Genomic DNA, 22,049 nt, shown 5'->3' with positions numbered 1-22,049 from the left:
GCCTTCTATTACTCCTACAGTTGGGTGGTTAAGTTAAATATTGGTTTGACGTGTGGTACCAGCATGACATTCAGCCTGACAAGTGGGGTGGTTGGTGAAAGGTGCTATGTAAATGCAAGTCCTTCATAAGGATTTGGGTTTTAAAAAAAAGCTGGTTGTTGCTATAGCTATTTAGCTTTACTTGGAAAGAAATATACAGTCATATATACACAGCAATACATTTAAGATTACACAATGGCCAACTCCCAATAAAAATAACATTATAGCAGCAACTTAGATAGATATAATATTTACACGTCAGCCTCAAGTTCCGGCTTGGGGGATGAGGCAGTTTGCTCAGGCCTTGAGATGCAAGTTGGTGAAAGAATTTACTGAAAATGCTCAGCATCTGTGGAATGAAACTCAGTAATTCAGGTCAGTGAGTCTGCTAAGGAACAATAGAGATGTGCAAAATCCATTTACAAGTGAAGTGAGAGGATTGGGGAGAGAAGGAAGAACATCAGGGAAAGGTCCTGCCTCTCTCCACAGATGCTGTCTGACCTAAGGCGATTGCCAGAATCCACACCCAGCCAGTTCAGCAAAGTGTCTTCCTGTAACTTCACACAAATCCACCAGTCACTTAATCTTCCATAGCTGGACAAAGAGAGAGTAAATAATTAATTTGCTTTGTAGAAACAGAGGCTCTGATCAGTTGAATCAATGGCTGAGTAACTCACCCTGAGGTTGAAGCCCAGAAGGTCACTAATCACGCCAGACACTGCAGACAGAATGACAACCCGTGTAATATTGTATAGCAGTGGGTTCATAGTCAGCCCATACACTCGGAAAGGAGAGTCCAGCTCCTGTTGGAGGAAAGGATAGCAATAACTCTGAAAACACTGAACCCATTTCCAGTTACTCATCCCTTGCTGATAACTCCTTCAAGAGGGTGGGCCTGTTTTCTCTCCCCTCCCCAAACTGTTTCTTGGGGAGGAATAGAATCCTTTAACACCAGTAAGTGTCACAAGTGAGGTGCTGTCATGTGAGAGAGACAGAAAGATGACAGATGTACAAGGCAAGTTTTTTTTGCAGAAAGGGCAGTGGGTGCTTTGAACTTCCTGCCAGGGGAGATGGTGGAAGCAGATATGATAGTGAGTTTCAAAGGGTGTCTGGACAAAAAGCATGAATAGGATTGGAAGAGGGATATGGTCCCTGGAAGGGTAGGGGTTTTTAGTTCAATTGGTGCAGGCTTGGAAGGCCATAGGGCCTGTTCCTATGCTGTAATTTTTTTTTTGTTATTTCTTTTAAGTGTAGAAAAACAGTGCGAAAGCTTCTCACCTTCAGTAACTTTGTGGCAAGTTTGAGCACATTATTAACAATGGACAGCTGTTCCTTCTTGTTGGGTTTTGTCTCCATCTTAAGGTACAAGTTGATCTATCGGCAAAAAAAATCACTAAGGTTTCAGTATGAACTGCTAAACCAACCCATCAGAGGCAGAACAGAGTTTGTACCAATAATAAAAAGTTTTAATGTCACAAGTAGGCTTACATTAACACTGCAATGACGGTACACTCCAATACCTGTTCAGGTAGAGAGGGAGAATTTAACATCGCCAATGCACCTAATCAGAACGTCTTTCGGATTGTGGGAGGAAACTGGAGCACCCGGAGAAAAACCACTCAGGCACAGAGAAAAGTGTCACCCAATTTGGAAACTGAAGTTGTGAGATAGCAGTGCTAACCCCACTGCACCACCCAATTAGTGGATAAGCTACACATGTTGCATCTTGGCCTTCTGGCTAAGATCAAGTGTGGTATCGACATGCTGTGCTTGGTTGAAGTCACTGGGTCATGTTTCAGGTTCATTTGAAGCAATTTTTAAAAGCGGCATCTCAGCTTTTTGGCTAAGATGCAAATAAGATCAAGCCTTGGAGAAGGAGCTACACCTACTCCTATCAGCTTGGATCATGTAGATCGAGCCGTCTTATCAGCTTGGATCGGGAATATCTCAACTTGCTCAGACTCTGAATTGGACTTGATTGGATTGAAATAAAAATAAAAAGTCCAATTTACACCAGCCTATCATTTATCAAGATTTAACAAGATCCCAGCTACCCAATTAACTGCTCTGCTGACTAAAGATTTACCTGTTCAGTGAGCAAGATAGAGACATTATTGTATTTCCTGCTGACCTCTGATCCCAGTGTAACCAACCGCAGTAGGAAAACAGCCAGAGCAGCTCCCCAGATCAACAGTTCCCAATTATACAGAGAATCCAGGAAGCTCATGTGGCCATGAAGAAACTGGGGATTGAGAAAAATAAGTTGTTCACACGTTACGGAAAGGAGTGAGAGATATAACTAATATATAACCACCCACCCCAAACCCATCAAGTCTGAGGTCACATACCATCCGACTCAAGAACAGTTCCTTCCCTGCTGCTGTCAGGCTTTTGAATGGACTTATCTTGCATTAAGTTGATCTTTCTCTACACCCTAGCTATGACTGTAACACTATATTCTGCACTCTCTCGTTTCCTTCTCTATGAATGGTATGTTTTGTCTGTAAAGCACACAAGAAACAATACTTTTCACTGTATCCCAATAAAAGGACAATAATCAAATCAAAATCTTCACTCATAACATAACCGAACCCAATCTCCTGGAGTAATCATTACCTCCAGCATTTCTTAGCACCTTTCATGACTTCAGGATGTTCCAAAGGACTTTACAGTCAATTAAGTACTTTTTAAAGAGTAGTAACAATTGTAGGAAACACAACAGCCAATTTGTACACAGCAAGCTCCATAAGCAGTAATGTGAAAATGACCAGACTATTGATGAGGAATAAATATTGGACAGGACATGGTGGATAAGTCCTTGATCTATTTGGAATAGTGGCCATGGGATCTTACACACCCACGAGGGGCAGGTGGGATTTCATCTTAACGTCTCATCTGAAAGATTGGACATTGCGATGGGGCGTCAGTACCACGCTGGAGTGCCAGCCTGGATTGTGGTCCTAAATATTTGGAGTGAAACTTGAAGCCACAAGCTTCTGGTACTCTATAAATGAAAGTACTTTCAATACAAACAGCTCTAATTTTCATTAAGGTGATGTTTGCATGTTGCTGGAAACTTGGCCCGCATGGAGGGAGTGGGAGTAACACTTGGGTTAGGGGTTAAGGACATTTTTAAAAATTCATTCATGGGATATGGGCTGGCCAGCATTTATCGCCCATCTTTGGTAGCCGGAGGGCAGTTGAGAGTCAGCCACATTGCTATGGCTCTGAAGTCATATGTAGGCCAGACTAGGTAAAGATGGCAGATGTTCTTTATTAGTGAACTAGAAAAGGTTTTTCTGTCAATAGTTTCATCATTGGAAAATTCTTAATTCCAGATACTTATTATTGAATTCAAATTCCACCATCTGCTGTGGTGGGATTCAAACCCAGGTCTCCAGAATATTAGCTGAGTTTCTGGATAGTCTAGTGATTGTAACACTAGGCCATTGCATCTCCTAATGACAAGGGTTCAAGTGACATCAGAGGTTGCAATGCAGAGCTGACACTGAACATTCATCATAAATTCCCCGAGAGACGGGAGATAACTGTGCATCACCAACTTCCCTCAATAAACAAACCGGTTCGGAGTCTTACCTGAGCACAGCAGACAAAAGCGATGGACAGAGTGAGTAAGAACGCTGATGAGACAATGACATCAACCGAGCGCTGTGGGCCCCGCCTCTGTGATAGTGGGAAAGAGATAAAGTGCAAAAACAGCAAAGCAGAATCCCGTGGATGGAGAGATGGTGTCGGAGAGGCAGAGTGAGCAAAACAGAGTGGCAGAGAGAAAGAGAGATTAATCAATTAGCAGGAAATTCCATTTCCCTTTGAAAGGCAATGGTTAAGGTTTATGCAATCACCACCCAGATATTTCTCAGGATTAGGCTCTCACACTAGACAGGTATTTTTAAACTCAGAAATGTTGGATTCTGGATGGGGGGGTGGTGTGGGGAAAGCTGATGTTTCAGCTAAAGTAGGTTAATCTTGTTCTCAATCTGCTGGGTCGCTGGGCAAGTCTAGGAACAAGAATAAACATCAGATAATTCCTCAAAGATTCACTGAATATCCACACTTTATTGGAGGATGTCTTTAGATTTTCCTCTGAGCAGATCTGCTCCATCAGAGACAAAGCAGCTGCTTGATTGATATCCCCGACACACACAGACAGCCAGCCGTGTCTCCCACCTACAAGATGCATTGCAGCAACTCACTAAGTCTCCTTCCAAACCCACAACCTTATCTAGAAGGACAGAGGCAACCAAAACTGTTTCCTCAAATTCTCTTTATATCAGGTGGGTTTCAAACTCCTCTGACCACTACCTCTTGTTCAGGCGCAGCTTACACTAAATGGAGTGAGTTCTGAACACCCTGTTCACTTCAATCAGTGATGCTCCTGTGTACCTCAGGGAGGCCACTGCTCTCCTCCCACTTGTCCTCATTTCCCCTCTCTAGTGAGGTTCCATTCCATCTCTCTCACCTGACCTGTTAGTTTGCCTTCCCCAACACAAAGACTTTGCATTGTCAGTTAGGTGGATGTGATGTGTGGAGAGGAGCGGGGAGGGCACTGCTTACAGCATAAAGAATTGTAAAAATACATTCACCTTGCCAAACACTGAAAGGAAGCTCACATAATCTGCTCTCTCATCTATTATCCATTAATTCAGGCAGCTTCAATTAAGCTGCCATTCCACGCTGGTGTATGTGACTCAGTCAATGCTAAAGTCATTGGTGCTTTGGCAGCGTTCCATGTACATTATACACTAGCCCATCAGAAATGATTGATTGAGATTAGAACCACCAATCAGCTTCACCACACTGCCTGCATTTGTCGTCCTGTCAGTTTGTGAACTTTAGCTGCCACTGGTGACTCAATGGGGAGCAGTCCCAAGTTTCTCTCTAATCCAGAGCTGGCAACTCCTTGGGCCCCCTTCACATCCACCTGCCACAGGCTCTCCGCTCACAGGCCTTCCAGTTATCAGAGAACATCCTCCCAGTCTCTTGTGGGGTGGTGCGGTGGCACAGTGGTTAGCACTGCTGCCTTACAGAGCCAAGAACATGGGTTTGATTCCCGGTTTGGGACGCTGTCTGTGTGGAGTTTGCACTTTCTCCTCGTGCCTGCGTGCGTTTCTTCAGGGTGCTCCGGTTTCCTCCCACTGTCTGAAAGATGTGCTGGGGTTAGGTGCATTGGCCATGTTAAATTCTCTCTCAGTGTGCCTGAACAGATGTTGGAGTGTGTGACAACTAGAGGATTTTCACAGTAACTTCACTACTGTGTTAACCTACTTATGACATTAATAAATAAACTTATCCCCACGCACAACCTTTCACCAATGAACCGGCTGCATCTTCTGAAGCTCAGTCTCTCCCAGGGATTCCTTCAGATTCTCAGCTCCAGCCCCTCTCGCCACATACACTGCTAACTAACTGCACTATGGTTGTGTCTACATCACATGGACTGTGACAATTCAAAGAGAAAGCTCATCACCATTACTACCTCCTTGAGGAATAACTAGCAGTGATGGGTCATAAATGCTGGATTTGCCAGTGTTATCTGTTAAATGTCTTGGATTACAGAAAACTTAATTGCAGACTTCTGTGGTAGTAGGTGCACTCATCACACCAAGAGAATGATAGTAATAAGCGTAGCAGGCACAGTGCACCAATGGCCTCCTCCTCCTCACAGAATGAAATAGCACAGGATGCCATTCAGCCCATCGTGCCTACGCTATCTCTTTGGTTAGAAGAATGAGAGGTGACCTTACTGAGACACAGGATTCTCGCAAGGCTTGACAAGTCAGACGCTGAGAGATTGTTTCCCCCTGTGGGAGAGTGTAAGATCTGCCAGCAGAATCTCAGAGTCAGGGGATCCACCCATTTAAAACAGAGATGTGGAGGAATTTCTTCTCTCAGAGGGGAGTGAATCTGTGGAATTCGTTACCGCAGAGCACTGTAGAGGCTGGGTTATTTAGTATGTTCAAGGCTGAGAGAGACAGATTTTTAATCAGTAAGGGAATTGAGGGTTATGAGGATAAGGCAGAAAAGTGGAGTTGAGGATTATATCAGATCAATCATGATCTCATTAAATGGCAGAATGGCCTACTTCTGCTCCTACATCTTATGGTAGAGCCATTCAATTAACTCTGCCTTGGCCCTTAGAATCACCTCTATGCAGCAGGCCATTTGGCCCACTGACTCTGATAGAACATCTTACCCAGACCCACTCTAGTCCCTTAATGCCATACATTTATCCCACTAATCCCCCGAACCTACACATCCTGGACACTAACAGTCAATTTTCCATGACCAAACCACCTAACCTGCACAGCTTCGGAGTGTGGAAGAAAACTGGAGCACCAGGAGGAAATCCATGCAGACACGGGGAGACAGTGACCCAAAGCCAGAATTGAACCCGGATTCCCTGGTGCTGTGAGGCAGCAGTGCTAACCACTGTGCCATCATGACACTCATGTAGCACATGTCTTGTAGTATAACGCTGCAGATTTCGTCCTTATCTTATGGGAGTTTTATTGAATCTGTTTCCACAAATCCTTTCAGGCAGTGCCTTCCAGATTACAGAAACTCACTGCGTAAAAAATATTTCCTCATGGCATGTTATCCTCATGTTATAGAACCTTAGTTAGGCCACACTTGGAATATAATGTTCAATTCTGGTTGCTACACTATCAGAAGGATGCGGAGGCTTTGGACAGGGTACAGAAATGATTTACCAGGATGTTGTCTGGTATGGAGGGAATTAGCTATGAAGAGGTTGGAGAAACTTGGTTTGTTCTCAGTGGAATGACGGAGGTTGAGGGGTGACCTGACAGAATCTACATGATTATGAGAGGCATAGACAGAGAGGATAGTCAGGTGCTTTTCCCAGGGTGGAAGAGTCAATTACCACTGGGCACAGGTTTAAGGTGCGAGGGGCAAGGTTTAAAGGGGATGTATGAGCAGATTTTTTTTTACACAGAGAATGATAGGTACCTGGAACTCGCTGCAGGGGGAGGGTAATGGATGCAGATACAATGATGGCTTTTAAGGGTGCCTGGACAAACACATGAATAGGATGGGATAGAGGAATATGGTCCCCAGAAGGGTAGGGGTTTTAATTAAGTCAGGCAGCATGGTCGGTGCAGGTTTGGAGGACCGAAGGGCCTGTTCCTGTGCTGGAACTTTCTTTGTTCTTTGTCAGATTTGGTTCTTTTGCCAATCAGCATTAATCCGTAACCTCTGGCTGCTGATTCCCCCTCCTGAAAACAGCTTTTCCTTCTTTAATTGACCTTGTCTGCTGTATCATTCACTGAATCCCATACTAACCTTCAAGTAGGAACGCAGTGACAGCCACATCTTGATGTTCTGCACCTTCTTCAGCCTAAAATGAGGGATCTCGGACTTGCGAGCCTTCCTAGCTGATGTCAGGTGACTGAAGAGCTTGGCAAACAGGAATCGCTGTGTGGACATCAGTGAGCAGACTGAGACTTCATCCTTCCATCAGAGACGCAAACCACCAGACCCCAACAGAAGAGAATCTAACCATTTCCCTTTGAGGTTCAAAGGCACCACCACTGCAGGATTCTCCAACATTAACACGCTCAGCGACACCACGGCTGTTACTCACCTGTTTGTATGTTTTCTCTGCCACACACAGAATGAAGAAAACCATCCACATCAGACAGAACCGCTCCAAAACGTTAATCAGCACCAAGGTGATGAGCAACGCATCAGGTTTTGCACCGCAGGCTACAGTCAGTAGCTCAGTGACGGAGTAGGTGGCCAGCTGCTCCAGGTCCTTCTGCTGGAAGAGGCGAAACGCGAAGGGTAGCAGAGTGAGGACTGTAGTCACCAAGTATCCCAGGATCCGGTAACCATTCTCCTGCTCAAAGGTACTGGCCTGTTACACAAACAGGAGAAAAGTGAATGAGGGGGAGGATCCCACAGGGGCTGGGAAACTCAGAACATAAACGATAAAGGGGGAAAAAGCGCATTAAATCAGCTCCCCTGGGTCACCATCCTTTAAGATGGGGCGGCACAGTGGTTAGCACTACTGCTTCACAGCGCCAGAGACCCAGGTTCAATTCTGGTCTCGGGTGACTGTGTGGAGTTTACATGTTCTCTCCCTGTGTCTGCATGGATTTCCTTTGGGTGCCCCGGTTTCCTCCCACAGTCCAAAGGTGTGTGGGTTAGGTAGATTGGCCATGATAAATTAACCCTGAATGTCAAGGGGATTATCAAGGTAAATTATCAGTGTGAATACATTGGTTATGGAGATAGGACTTGGGTGGGATTCTGCAACTGGGTGCAGACTTGATGGGCCAAATGAGCTCCTCTTGCACTGTAGGGATTCTGATTCTATGAAGATCACAACTCACCTACATCCCCCCTCCCCCCCACCTACCCAGCTCCTCTCTACCCCGCCCCTACTCCTCTCTACCCCCACCCAGCTCTTCTCTACCCTGCCCCTACTCCTCTCTACCCTGTCCCAAATCCCTCCCCTCATTCTCCACGAGTCTCTGCTGCCTTTGGGTCCCTAAATTCCTTTCAAACTCTCCTCACCGCCCCTTGTTGATTTTGTCTCGTGTCTGCAGACTCACCCGTTTCATAATCATTCCACTAATCTCCAGAACTGACATGTCGAATTTTTTACAGTCGTTTCCTTCCCAGATGATAGCGCTGACTCGCTGGGAGCTCGGGCTGGTGCTGTACAGCCAGTGCAAGTTGTTCTGAAATTAAAATAAATTAAATTTAGTTCCAAACACAAGCTATTGAAATTAAGCAGGATTATTGTTAAGCCATAGCTAGAGCACTGTGTGCAGTTCTGGGCACCACACTATAGCAAGGATGTGACTGCACTGGAGATTCACCAGGATGCTGCCTGGGCTGGAGTGCTTCAGCGATGAGGAGAGGCTGGTTAGGCTGGGGTTGTTCTCCTTGGAGCAGAGAAGGCCGACAGAGGGACCTGATCAAAGTGTACAAAATAATGAGGGACATACGTAGGAATGAAGTTTTCTCCTAAATTTACAGCTCAATAATCAAGGGGCTTAGATATAAGAAAATGGACAGGAGATTTAGAGGGAATTTGAGGAAAAACTTATTCATCCAGAAGATGGTGGGAATCTGGAACTCTCAGTCTGAAAGGATGGTAGAGATGGGAACTTCAATATTTACAAAGCATTTAGATGAACACTTGAAATGGTAAAGCATACAAAGCTACAGACCAAATGCTGCAAAACGGGATTAGGATAGGTACTTGATGGCCAGCACAGTCATGATGGGCTGAAGGGCCTCTTTCTGTGCTGTAATCCATGGCTGTTACCTAGTTTTTGGATGTTTGAATACACTAAAGGTGCCATATAAATAAAAGTTGTTGGAAAAGCCACAGAAGGTCATCAGTCAGTAAACACACCTGCTGGTATGGCTCTTCCATTGATGTTTTCTTGGGCAGAGTTACTCTCTGTACACCCTCACACTCACTCTCACTGGTGTAGGAAGAATGACACCGCGGTCCGTTCAGCAGGTCGTCCCACAGCATGTCCTCAGTCTCTGAACCGTGCTGGCTGCTGTCCGAATCCTGCCGAGAGGAGCTCAAAGAGCTCAAGTTCACGTACGCTTTTGAACCACCCTGAAATAAATGGAGGAAAAGAATATTTCTACAAAACACAAGGCTGTCTGCGTCGGTTAAGGTGACCCCACTGTTCACACACAAACACTGCACAAGAACCAAAACTAGAACTAGTGACTGCCTGGATTCCCTTTGACTCGAATCAATTTGTTAAAAAGACTTAGATTTATTAGCACTGCTGCTTCACAGCACCAGGGACCCAGGTTCAATTCTGGCCTTGGGCCACTGTGTGGAGTCTGCATGTTCTCCCCTGCGTGGGTTTCCTTCGGATGCTCCAGTTTCCTCCCACAGTCCGAAGATATGCCAGTTAGGTGGATTGGCCATGCTAAATTACCCCATGGCGTCTAAAGATGTATAGGTTGGAGGGGGGAATTAGCCATGGAAAATGTGTGGGTTTAAGGGGATAGAGTGAAGGGGGGGGGGAGCCTGGGTAAGATACTCTGTCAGTGAGTTGGTGCTGACTTGATGGGTCGAGTGGCCTCTTCTGCACAGTAGGGACTCCAAGATTCTATAACCAGTGTGGCAGCCAATTTATACAAAGATAGATCCCACAAACACCAGGAACAATGACCAGTTTAACATGTTTTTGGCAGTGTTATTTCAGGAACAAATAAAAAGCCAGGTCACGTAGGATATTCCTGTTTTTCTTCCTGTCATCCATGGGATTAAACATCCTTTGTTGTTTATTGGTAACATCCATCCCAACCCCAGAAAATTAAACATCACATTGTACAAATGGAAGGTCTGATTTAAGGAGAAACATAATTATGGGCAGCAGTGAGAGAGACAGAATAATCCCCTGGGTTACCTCTGCATTTCAACATAGAACATGTCTCAAACTCAGCACTGCCTCCCACTGACAGATTGATGCACTGCAGTTTCCAGCATCTTGTCTGGACTGTGCTATACACTGACCATGAGTTGGAGTGAGGGGGAAGTAGTGCTGTGGCAGAAGACAGTAGTGGCTTTGAGTCAAAAAGTTATAGGTTTAAATTTCACTCCAGAGACTTGAGAACATAATCCAGACCAACACTTCAGTGCCGTATTGAGGGAGTGCCGCACTGTCAGGTGTGCTGGCTCTCCAGCAAACATTAAACCGAGGCCTGTCTACACTCTCAGTTGGATTTTTCCAACGTATTTTTATAATACAGATAAGGTGGAGAATTATCATTGGTGTTCTGACCAGTATTCGTTCCTCCATCAACATCGCAAAGATAAAGATCATTATCACCTTGCTGTTTATGGGGTTTGTAATATGCAAATTGGTTGCTGTGTTTCCTATCCTAACAGAGTAACAACTCTTCAAAAGTACAAAGTACAAAGAATAACACAGCACGGGAAACAAGCCCTTTGGCCCTACAAACCCGCACCGCCCATTTAAACACTGAGTGAGTGCCTCATTCCCATCCTTCTTCTATATACGACTTTTGTCTACGCCTCTCGGACTCCACATCCAATGTCATTGGCTGTAAAGCACTGAAACGTCCTGAGGTTGTAGTCGGCGCTACCTAAATGCAATTTATCTTTGTCTTATTAAATCCCAGACTGAGCCAGTTTGAGATGGCACTTTCTGGTCCCACCCGCCGTGGGAATCGTAGTGGGCGGGACAGAAAATTTGGTGGACCATTTAAAGATCCTGGTTTGGGTCACTGTCTGTGTGGAGTTTGCACATTCTCCCCGTGTCTACGTGGGTTTCCTCCAGTTTCCCCTCTCAGTCTGAAAGACGTGCTGTTTAGGTGCATTGACCTGACCTGGAGCGTGGTGACTAGGGGAATTTCACAGTAACTTCATTGCAGATTTAATGTAAGCCTCAGTTGTGACTAATAAATAAACTGTACTTTAGGCTTGTGCTACAGCCTCCTTCCATTTCTTTCGGATTCATGTGTTTATCCAGCTTCCTGTTAAACGATAATATATTAGTATCGATATTATTCACTACTCCCTGTGGGACAGAGGTGCACATTCTGTTCACTCTCTGGGTAAAGAAGGTTCTCCTGAATTCGACACTCCCATTTAGTGATTATCTAATATTGACGGCTCCAAGTTCTGATCACCCTCAGGACTGGATCCATTTTCACTACAGCTTCCCTATTGAATCCGGACTCAATATAAACAACTCCCCCCCTCTGTCTTCTGACAACCCGGCTCAGCCAATCAGTCTGTTCTCTAAAAACTCTGGTTTCTGTCACCATCCCTACAAATCTTGGGCAGCACTCTGTCCAGGCGCTCTCTCAGCTGCAAGTTCATTGTGCAGATATCTCTGTACAGGTAGCTGGTTTCACACACTGACCCCACAGCAGCTTCGTCTCTTCCTCCCCACTTTCAATGACCAGGTTTGGGGGGTAGGTTGGAAGGTGGAGGGGTGGGGCGGGGGGGAGGTAGGAGGTGAACATCCACACTCGATTGGGATTCAATGTCAGGTCCCCTAGCCTCCAGCCTGTGTAGAGCTGTTTGATAATCCCAGCGCGGTTCTTCATACCTGAGCTGGGGCTGTCGATTCGATCTCCGAGTCCAGTAAACTGTCAGAGTCTCTTTTTGGAATCTCCCACCTTGGCATTATTTCTGCGCCCTGGGAAAGAGATTGTGGTTAGCAAGGCAGAACTCTGTTGGATTTTCAGTGTGTGAACCGCACAGCGTTCAGTCATAAATCTAACATACAAAACAGTAACAGACAGGTAAAGACCCTCTGGACAATTGTTATGCACCGCAATATATTCCCTCTCTGGCTCTCCCAAAAACATCACCTCCTGGGTGAGGCAGAAAATTAAATAAAAACTCAAGTCAACTTGAGAAAATAAACAGGGAAATTTCTCTCTGGTTCCATCAGGCGATCAAAACCAGGCTAGGAGATCACTAACCCCATAATCCCTGCCAAAATACTTTGCGTAAGAAGCCAGTTCTCTTCTGAGAGAATCAGGAATCACTCCACAGTTTGCAAATTCAACAGGTCTGATTCCAGCAGAAAGATGATGACAGAAATGAAACCACTAAGTGGTGAGAACAATCCGAGTTACCTCTGCTGCTGCCCGAGGTTTGCCCTGTGACCTCCTTCTGAGCCGTAACATGCAATCGTTCAAAGTCACCTCACCGTTTTGCTGAAGCAACAACCGTCGTGACTGATTCTCCATGTCCTCGCTGGAATTCTCATCCGAGCCCCGGTTTGCAGCAGCCTGGGGAACACAGCACAGATTCTCAGGAACAACTCCAGCCTATCACAAACTTCAGAAACAGACAAACAACCCCAGACAAACTTCTCCCAACAACTGTAATTCTGTTCACGAAATGTGTAAAAGATTACAGTGAGCGAGGTGGCAGTGAAGTTAACACAGCCAATGCGCCTAACCAGCGCGTCTTTTGAATTGTGGGAGGAAACCCATGCAGACACGGGGAGGATGTGCAGACTCAGCACAGACAGTGACCCAAGCCAGGAATTGAATGCAGGTCCCTGGCACTGAGACAGTAATGTTAACTCCTGTGCCATCATGCCGGAAGAGTGCTTCACTGGTTCTAGTATAATAAAAATGCAAATTAAAAGATAATCAGTGAGACAAAAGTTTTCATATGGTATTTCTGAACATTGTAAAATGTACATTCTGAATAAAAACGTTATTGCAACATAAGTACTCACAGTGCTAATAAATCCACACATTGGTTAATAGTACAGAATTATCCAGTAGATTGGTTACCAATATATTAGTTAATCCCACTACCAGTAACCAATCTACCTGATCATTCACACACCAGTAGCCAATCTTCTAGTTAATTCTGCACAATTTGCTTAATCAATGCACCATTAACCAAACTAGATCAGCCAATCTACAGGTCAGGCTACAATGGCCTTCTGTGTTCCCAATGTTCTTTGTGATTTGCACAACAAATCTTTACAGAGATGGAAAGAAGACTTACTCTCCCAGAGTTAGGTCCAGGGTTTATGGTGCATCGTCCAACCTTCCTCGACAGGTTTCTTGTCTGCGTTGCTCTAAACAAGAAAAGTACACCATTCAACGCACAGCACCACCACGCCCAGCAGCGCGCAGCACCACCACGCCCAGCAGCGCACAGCACCAACATGCCCAGGAATGCACAAACTTTAGGCAGTCCCTAAACGTGGAAAGGATTTCTGTGATGTGGGATGTTCAGTTACAAACTTGTACCTCAGGAATGCAAAGGGTCAAAGACCATCAAGTCTCATCATAGTAACCCTGTAGCCCAGATGAACCATGACAGTGTTGACAAATCCTGTCACTGTGGGCTTTATGCTGTGCATTAAGTGCTGATTTACATCACTGGTGGATTAATTAGATGTTTACAGACTTCATTCCCAAACTGCACCTTGAGCACTGTGTCCAGTCCTGTGTTAGTCCCACCTTGAGCACTGGCCACTCTTCTCATTACTGTACACAACATGCACAGTAGGAAGTCTCACAACACCAGGTTAAAGTCCAACCAGTTTATTTGATAGTAAACCCACAAGCTTTCGGAAACACTGTTCCTTCATCACAACTGACGAAGGAGCACCGTTTCCGAAAGCTTGTGGGATTACTATCAAATAAACTGGTTGGACTTTAACCTGGTGCTGTGAGACTTCTTACTGTGTTCACCCCAGTCCAACGCCGGCATCTCTACATCATCACAACATGCACATTCAGACTCTTGGTGCCGTGGAACATTCTCATGGAGAGTTTGGCCAGGAGGTCAATTCTGACATCAAACAGTTAAGTCTGAAGGAGCTTGCCTACTTCTGTCTTCAGAGGAGAGTTGTGGGCAAGCCTGTCTTCTACTCAAAGTCCCATCCACCTCTGTGCTGGCTGATCGAACTCACTCTCGACCTTTTAATGCCTCAAATTTAAATTTCACATCCCTCCTTGCACTAAGTGCTGACAGGTTTTTATAATGGAAAGAAAATTGGCATGAAGTATGTGCTGATTTCTCTTTGTTTACATTCAGTTTGAGAATCACAAAGGGATTCCTGTACATTAGATTAGTGTCACTGGGTCTTAATAATCTGTACCACAAGGCTCACCTTCTGCATCTGCCTCCGTTTGAGGGTGAAGCAGTGTGTCGCTGGGTTGAGACTATCTGGCAGTGAACTGTCCCCAGCAGTAGCATCAGAACCATGGGGCTGATGAGTTCACTGATGTACAAGACCGGCACCAACAAATACAGGCCCACTGCCACCACTGGAAGGACAACAACAGGATCAGTATCATTTTACAACTGTAACAGTTACAATAAGGCTGCACTGAAGTTATAACGGACAGCTGAATGTATTTTGCAAAGTACCTTCCAAGAGGTAGAGAATCAGCAGCCATGTGAAGGTCCCCAGCGAGGTTACCTGAATCCACCATTGGTAGAAAAACGGAAAGAATAACACTCGAACTATCCCCTTCCGGGTTAAGGAAGTCCATGGACTTTCAGGTTTTGCTTTAACAAAAGTTGAACCTGGATGATGAAGACAACTGGTTAAAATGACGTAGAGGAAATGGATAAGGTGCAAAACATCTTTACAAGAATGGTAGCAAAACTAAGGGGTTAATTCTATACTTTCATGGCTAACCTAATCCCTAGTTCTTTTGAGCAACTTGTGAATCGACCATATTGTTGTGGGTCTGGGGAACATTACTGAACTAGATGGGTTTTGACTACAATGATAGTTTCATGATCACCATTATAATCCAGACTTATTTTATTAATTGAATTTAAATTCCAGCAACTGCCGTGGGATGTGAATCCGCACTCCCACAAAATTTGCCAGGGCACCTGAATTGCTAGTTCAGTGACATTATCGCTGCGCTACGTCTCAAGTTAGAACTACAGGAAAGACTAAACAGGCTGAAGCTTTTTCTTTCTAGAAAATGGAAGGCTGAGAGGTAACCTGAAGTTCGTATTTATGGTTGGAGTCCAGAACTAAGGCTCATTAATGTAAGACTGTCACTCCCAAATGCAGTGGGGAATTCAGGAGAAACCTCTTTACCCAGAGAGTGGTGAGAATTTGGAACTCGCTACCACAGGGAATGTTTGAGGTGGAAGCTGGATAAACACATGCGGGAGAAAGGAATAGGATGTAGCAACAGGATGAGTTGAAGCAGGCTGGGAAGGTGGATAAACACCAGTATGGATCAATTTAGACCAAATTGGCTATTTCTGTAAATTCTCTGCGTTTATTCAATCTGCTAAGGTTGTGAACAAAATGCAACTGTTTTATTCCATCAAAAGATGTTTCTTGCCTCTTTGCATTAGGTCCAGCCCTCACACCTGACAAGGCCAATGTAAGGGCAGGTTAGCCAATGGATCTTCCTTGGGTGTTCAGAGCAGAAGAGCCCTTCCAATGTTCCCAGCTCCAAGCTAAGAAAATGTCGAGCACAGAAACAGGCATCTGGCCCACCTCATCTACATCAGTGTTTATGGAGCACATTATCTGTAAATGCTTCAAATAATCAATTACTTCTGAAGTGCAAGAATTGAGACTTTAGCTACTTTGTCCAACAGGACAGTATTACAGTGTGACATGTTTACGTTGGCAGTTTGCATTATAAATACTGACGTATGCGTAGATAGACTCAAGACACAGATCATCCATAATCTAATTGAATGGTCCTAATATTCCTAAGCATTGTGCTATATAGAAATACTCTGCATGAAGTGATTGTGCTGCTATTTGCTGCCTTACTGAGCTAGTTTAAAAAGATAAAAGGTGATTAATAAACAGTGAAAACTCCCTCGCTGCTCTCACCTCTTACAAGGTCAACATCTATCAGATCAGACTTTATTCGGCCAGTCTTCTTTGGTTTGCTTCGCAGTCCCTGAAGTTAAATATTTACAGGATTTAAATTAGCTTGGTTATTTTGGGTGTGTAAACATTCTCTGTTGTATGTGTCATACAAGTGGCTCTCATTAACCTCTCTGTTCACACTGACCTGTCTGTACTTGATATACACACAGATTAATTGTTGCCCTTTGCGTGCGCACACACACACACACCCCAATCATTGCGAGTAATAAATTGTTAAGCAAATTACAATTACTGGAAAGGATTTTGACTTTTTAAAAAATCTCAATGATTTGTTTGAAAATAGACTCCAGGATTAAGAACTATCATGGATCTCTTTTACTCTTCTAGCTTGGCAAAAACAAATCCACGTGATCTTCATGTGAAAGGTCAAAGGACTTGTAGCAACCACCACTGTGGTGAATGGGTTAATAGCCCAACGCCTGAACCACGGTGCACACCATGCACCCTGACCCAGACTCCACTGAAACACAGCAAGGCTCACAGAGACTCTCCAACAGGGGAACAGTAATAGGCAGGGAGCTATTATTCCATTTGAACAACCCACCTTAATCTCAGTTTGCTCAATTGACTTTTCCCAGATCTGTTGATCATACGCTCCAATCTGAAACAGAACAATTCCAATCAGATAAGTCACTCGATGAAAGAACAATGGAAACATCTCCTATTCTGTTTGTTGCAACAACATGTTAGGATTGTGAATCTATTGCCATAATTAACCTCCGAGAAACAGAGTATGAGCGAGTCACGGCGCGTGAGAGTGGTATGGGGCATGAGTGTGTATGGGCTTCATGAGGTAAGTGTCAGTGTCTGTACATTGTGAGTATGTGTGCGCGAGAGAGAGCAAGAAGCTGAAAATGGAAAAAGAAAACTTTACAACCACGTTGACTGCTGTAGAATCACAGAGTGAATTCCTGCTCAATTTATTCCTTATCAACTTGATGAACGCCATATGTGATTGTTTCGCAGCCTCTGTTATTTCATTAAATCAGTCAATTAAAACAAATAAGAACTGTGAAATAGAGAACACTGAAAATGTCTTAAACTAATATACAGACCGAATTAGAATCAAACCGTACAGGAGGCGGCCATCTGGCCCATTGAGTCTGCACCGACCACAATCCCACCCACTCCCTATCTCCATAACCCTATGCATTTACCCGAGCTAGTCCCCCTGACTAGCAGGGCCAATCAACCTAACCCACACATCTGTGTATTGAGAGGGGAAACTGGAGGAAACCCATGCAGACACAGGGAGAGCGTGTAAACTCCACACAGACAGCAACCCAAGCTGGAAATCAAACCCGGGACTGTGGCACTGTGAGCAGTTACAGAAGTGTTACAGAAATTAGTACTAAAATTAGGTAGAGGAGGGCACTCAATGTTGGGCTTGTTGGGCCGAAGGGCCTGTTTCCCGTGCTGTGCTGTTCTCTGTAAAAGGGAAGTCTTTTCTCCAAAAAAGCAAAGGCGAAGGCTGAGGGGGAGACTTAATAGAAGTTGCCTTTTCATTATTTTAAAGGACATGTTTCTATTTTGGGGGGAGATGGGAAACTAAGGACCTCACTAATAAAACCACTGGGGAATTCATAAGAAACTTACTTACCATAGAGTGGTGAGAGTGTGAACTCACTTCCACAAGAAATAGCTGATTTGAATAGCATAGATTCAGAGATGGGGTAGGTGTCGGATGTGAATCATATGGAACATAAAGACCAGCCTAAATCAGTTGGGCCAAACCAACTGTTCCTGGCTTTCCTCTGGGTGCTCGGTTTCCTCGCACAGTTTAAAGATGTGTAGGTTAGGCGGATTAGCCATGGTAAATGCATAAGGTTACAGAGATAGGGCAGAGTGTGGAGCCTGGGTGGGATGCTCTTTTGGATGGTTGGTACAGACTTGATGGTCTGAATGGCCTCTTTCTGCACTGTAAGGGATTCTAACTACTACACTGTATGAATTCTCAGTTACAGCTCTTTGTGCCCCAGGTACTGGGAACATACCTTTCTTTGGTACCATGTTATGGTGTCAGTTGTTTTCGAGGCCATTTGGTTCTCAATTACCAGCAACTCATCTTATCTGGAAAAGAAAATTGAAATTAAGCAGTGAGTGAATCTAAGACTGTTGCAAAGAGAACAGCTTCATTGCTGCTGTTTTTAAATCAATGTCAACAAATCCACCCCCAAATGTTTCCATTGCATAGAAAGTGACGTGATCAATGGCAGCAACATTAGAGCTTCAGGCTTCTAACCAGGAACTTGGCAAATTATTGGACATCTCCCCTCATAACCTACACTCCCACCCACATTATACACCCACACACCCTTTATACAACATGCTCACACCATAAAACTAACATTTCCTCATTAGCTCCAAGCTCAATGCCCACAACCTTCACCTCTCATTTCCTGAATATATGAAACGCCCACAGTTCTCCCCCATCCCCTGACCGATCGCCCTCTAACCCCCAGGACTCCCCCTGACTGATCGCCCTCTAACCCCCAGGACTCCCCCTGACCGATCGCCCTCTAACCCCCAGGACTCCCCCTGACCGATCGCCCTCTAAGCCCCAGGACTCCCCCTGACCGATCGCCCTCTAAGCCCCAGGACTCCCCCTGACCGATCGCCCTCTAACCCCCAGGACTCCCCCTGACCGATCGCCCTCTAACCCCCAGGACTCCCCCTGACCGATCGCCCTCTAACCCCCAGGACTCCCCCTGACCGATCGCCCTCTAACCCCCAGGACTCCCCCTGACCGATCGCCCTCTAACCCCCAGGACTCCCCTCACCCTTTACAGACCCCCAACCTTCACAAAACACCAACCCCCCCCCCCCTCCCCACGACCACCACCTCCCTCCCTTGGGACCCCCCACCCATTTCCTGTGAGACCCCCACAACCCCTCAGAGAACCCCCAACACCCCCACAATTCACCCACAAACCCCGAATCCCCAACTAACCGGGGACCCCCTCCTCTATCCATGGGACCCTCCCCCCCCCGGGGACCTTTCCAGCCCCCAGGAAACAGCCCCTCCCCCCCCCAAACCCGAGACCCCCGTCCCGCAGCCCCCCGGCTCGGGCCCGCCTCTCCCCCCGGGGCTCGGAGCCCCTCTCCCCGCCCCACCGTCACCTGCAGCCGCGGCCCGGGCCCGGGAGCTGGGCCTCGGCCTCTAAACTAAAGCCTCGGCGACGGAAGCGGCGGCGGCGGCAGCAGCAGCAGCAGCTCATTAATATTCATCACCTCATCAATATTCATCGGCTGCTGAATATTTAATGAGTGGCCACGCCCCCTCCCAGTGACTGGGGAAGAGGTCATTGAGGCACAGCAAGATCCCAGTTAACCATTTCTGCCCCAGCCTCAACTCGGATTCACCTCGAGGACTCAGATCCCCCGAAACCCCAAATTCACCCCCAAATCCTCCCTGAAAACACCCCAGCTATTGCCCTCAAAACCCTGAACCCCAAACATCCAAACCCAAAACCCCAAATTCCACCAAAAACACCCCAAATACTGCCAACCCCCTCCAGAATCCCAAAAATCCCAAACATTCTGAAACCCCAAAAACTCCAAACCCCCAAAACACCTTAAATATTGCCAAACTCCCTGAAACCCCCAAACCCCAAAAACACCAAAAACCCAAACCCCAAACATCCCGTAACCCCAAACTCCAAAAACCCCAAATCTTCCAAAGCCATAAACCCCCTCAAAACCCCAAACAACCACAACCATCTCCATCCACCCGCGCCCCCCCCCCAACCCCCACCATCCCAAGATGCCAGCACAATGGTTAGCACTGCTGCCTCACAGTGCCAGGAACCTGGGTTCAATTCCAGCCCTAGATGACTGTGTGGAGTTTGCATGTTCTCCACCTGTCTGCCTTTGTTTCCTCCAGGTGCTCCGGTTTCCCCTCAGTCTGAAAGACGTGCGGGTTAGGTGGATTGGCTATGCTAAATGTGCAGGGTTACAGGAACAGATATAGAGGGGTCTGGGTAAGGTGCTCTTCAGAGAGTCAGAGCAGACTCGATGGGCTGAACAGTCTCTTTCTGCACTGTAGGAATTCCTGAAACCTCAAACCCACCTGATGCGTGACTCCAATCTCTCAATGTAAATGATGCTCAGAAGTGGTTCAACAAGTCAGTTGTAGAAATGACAATTAAGTGATGGACAATGAATCCCAATCTTGTCAGCACCCAAGAATGGTAACCAGTGCCCACACAGAATCACTACCACCCATAACTACTTTCCACTCAAGATTACAGAATGAACATGTTCCTTATACAAAAAGTGGCCAATAATCACACAGGACTGAAGCCTGCTCTTATGTGGAATGATGTCAAAGCCAACTGCCCAGTCTACCAAGTTTATTGACTCCTTCCAAAAAATTCAGATTAGTTGTTTGACTGAAGCCATTTCCATTTCTCAGAATCACAAATAAAAGCAGAGAAATCTGAAAGGCACCAGGAGGTCTTAGATATGTATATTACAGGTACATTAAGAGCAAAAGGATAGTAAGGGATAAAATTGGTCCTCTTGAAGGTCAGAGTGGTTGTCTTTGTATGGAACCAAAAGAAATGGTGGAGATATTAAATGGGTTTTTTGCATCTGTATTTACTAAGGAAGCTGGCATGGAGTCTATGGAAAAAAGGTAAACAAGTAGGGAGACCGTGCAACATATACAGATTAAAGGGGAGGCAGTGTTTGCTGTCTTGAGGCAAATCAGAGTAGATAAATCCCCAGGACCGGACAGGGTATTCCCTCAGACCTTGAAGGAGACTAGTGTTGAAATTGCAGGGCCCTAGCAGATATATTTAAAATGTCAGTGTCCACAGGTGAGGTGCCGGATGATTGGAGGATCTGCTCATGTTGTTCCATTGTTTAAAAAAAAGGCTCAAAGTAATCCGGGAAATTATAGGCCAGTAAGTTTGACGTCAGTAGTAGGTAAATCATTGGAAGGAATACTAAGAGATAGGATCTACAAATACTTGGATGGACAGGGACTTATTAGGGACAGTCAACATGGCTTTGTGCAAGATCATGTTTAACCAATCTATTAGAGTTTCTCGAGGCAGTTACCAGGAGAGTGGATGTTGACTACATGGACTTCAGTAAGGCCTTTGACAAGGTCCCACATGGGAGGTTAGTTAGGGAGGTTCCAATCACTAGGTATACATGGAGAGTAGTAAATTGGATTAACCATTGGCTCAATGGAAGAAGCCAGAGAGTGGTAGTGGAGGATTGCTTCTCTGAGTGGAGGCCTGTGACTAGTGGTGTGCCACAGGGATCAGTGCTGGGCCCATTGTTGTTCGTCATCTACATCAATGATCTGGATGATAATATGGTAAACTGGATCTGCAAATTTGCTGATGATACAAAGATTGGAGGTGTAGTGGACAGTGAGGAAGGTTTTCAAAGCTGGCAGAGGGATTTGGACCAGCTAAAAACAAATGGACTGAAAAATGGCAAATGGAGTTTAATGCAGACAAGTGTGAGATATTGCACTTTGGAAGGACAAACCAAGGTAGAACATACAAGGTAAATGGTAGAACACTGAAGAGTGCAGTGGAACAGAGGGATCTGGGAATACCGATACATAATTCCCTA

The 22,049-nt window shown here is 45.5% G+C and overlaps 1 protein-coding gene across 5 annotated transcripts; it reads right to left on the bottom strand.

The window, feature by feature from the left end:
• Positions 1–168: 168 nt before the first annotated feature.
• LOC145356804 (protein PHTF1-like) lies at positions 169–19,671 on the bottom strand. Of its 5 annotated transcripts, none has more exons than XM_080209688.1 (18): positions 19,578–19,671; positions 18,452–18,527; positions 17,002–17,058; positions 16,398–16,467; positions 14,948–15,106; positions 14,688–14,844; positions 13,571–13,643; positions 12,679–12,834; positions 12,144–12,233; positions 9,449–9,664; positions 8,637–8,765; positions 7,664–7,936; positions 7,363–7,494; positions 3,637–3,723; positions 2,126–2,281; positions 1,318–1,413; positions 717–842; positions 169–633 (listed from the first exon to the last, which is right to left on the bottom strand). In XM_080209688.1, exons 2-18 carry the CDS (start codon positions 18,494–18,496, stop codon positions 616–618), a joined length of 2,040 nt encoding a protein of 679 aa, XP_080065814.1. In that variant the 5' UTR covers positions 18,497–18,527; positions 19,578–19,671; the 3' UTR covers positions 169–615. The 5 variants fall into 5 exon arrangements, with proteins under 5 accessions (XP_080065814.1, XP_080065815.1, XP_080065817.1 ...); XM_080209689.1 differs by having other exon boundaries at positions 19,582–19,651; XM_080209691.1 differs by lacking the exon at positions 2,126–2,281.
• Between the last annotated feature and the right edge of the window lie 2,378 nt (positions 19,672–22,049).

The sequence above is a fragment of the Carcharhinus amblyrhynchos genome, chromosome 22, assembly GCF_965287045.1.
Source record: "Carcharhinus amblyrhynchos chromosome 22, sCarAmb.v2.hapA, whole genome shotgun sequence".
NCBI classification, from domain to species: domain Eukaryota; kingdom Metazoa; phylum Chordata; class Chondrichthyes; order Carcharhiniformes; family Carcharhinidae; genus Carcharhinus; species Carcharhinus amblyrhynchos.
This window is presented reverse-complemented; position numbering and strand designations above follow the sequence as displayed.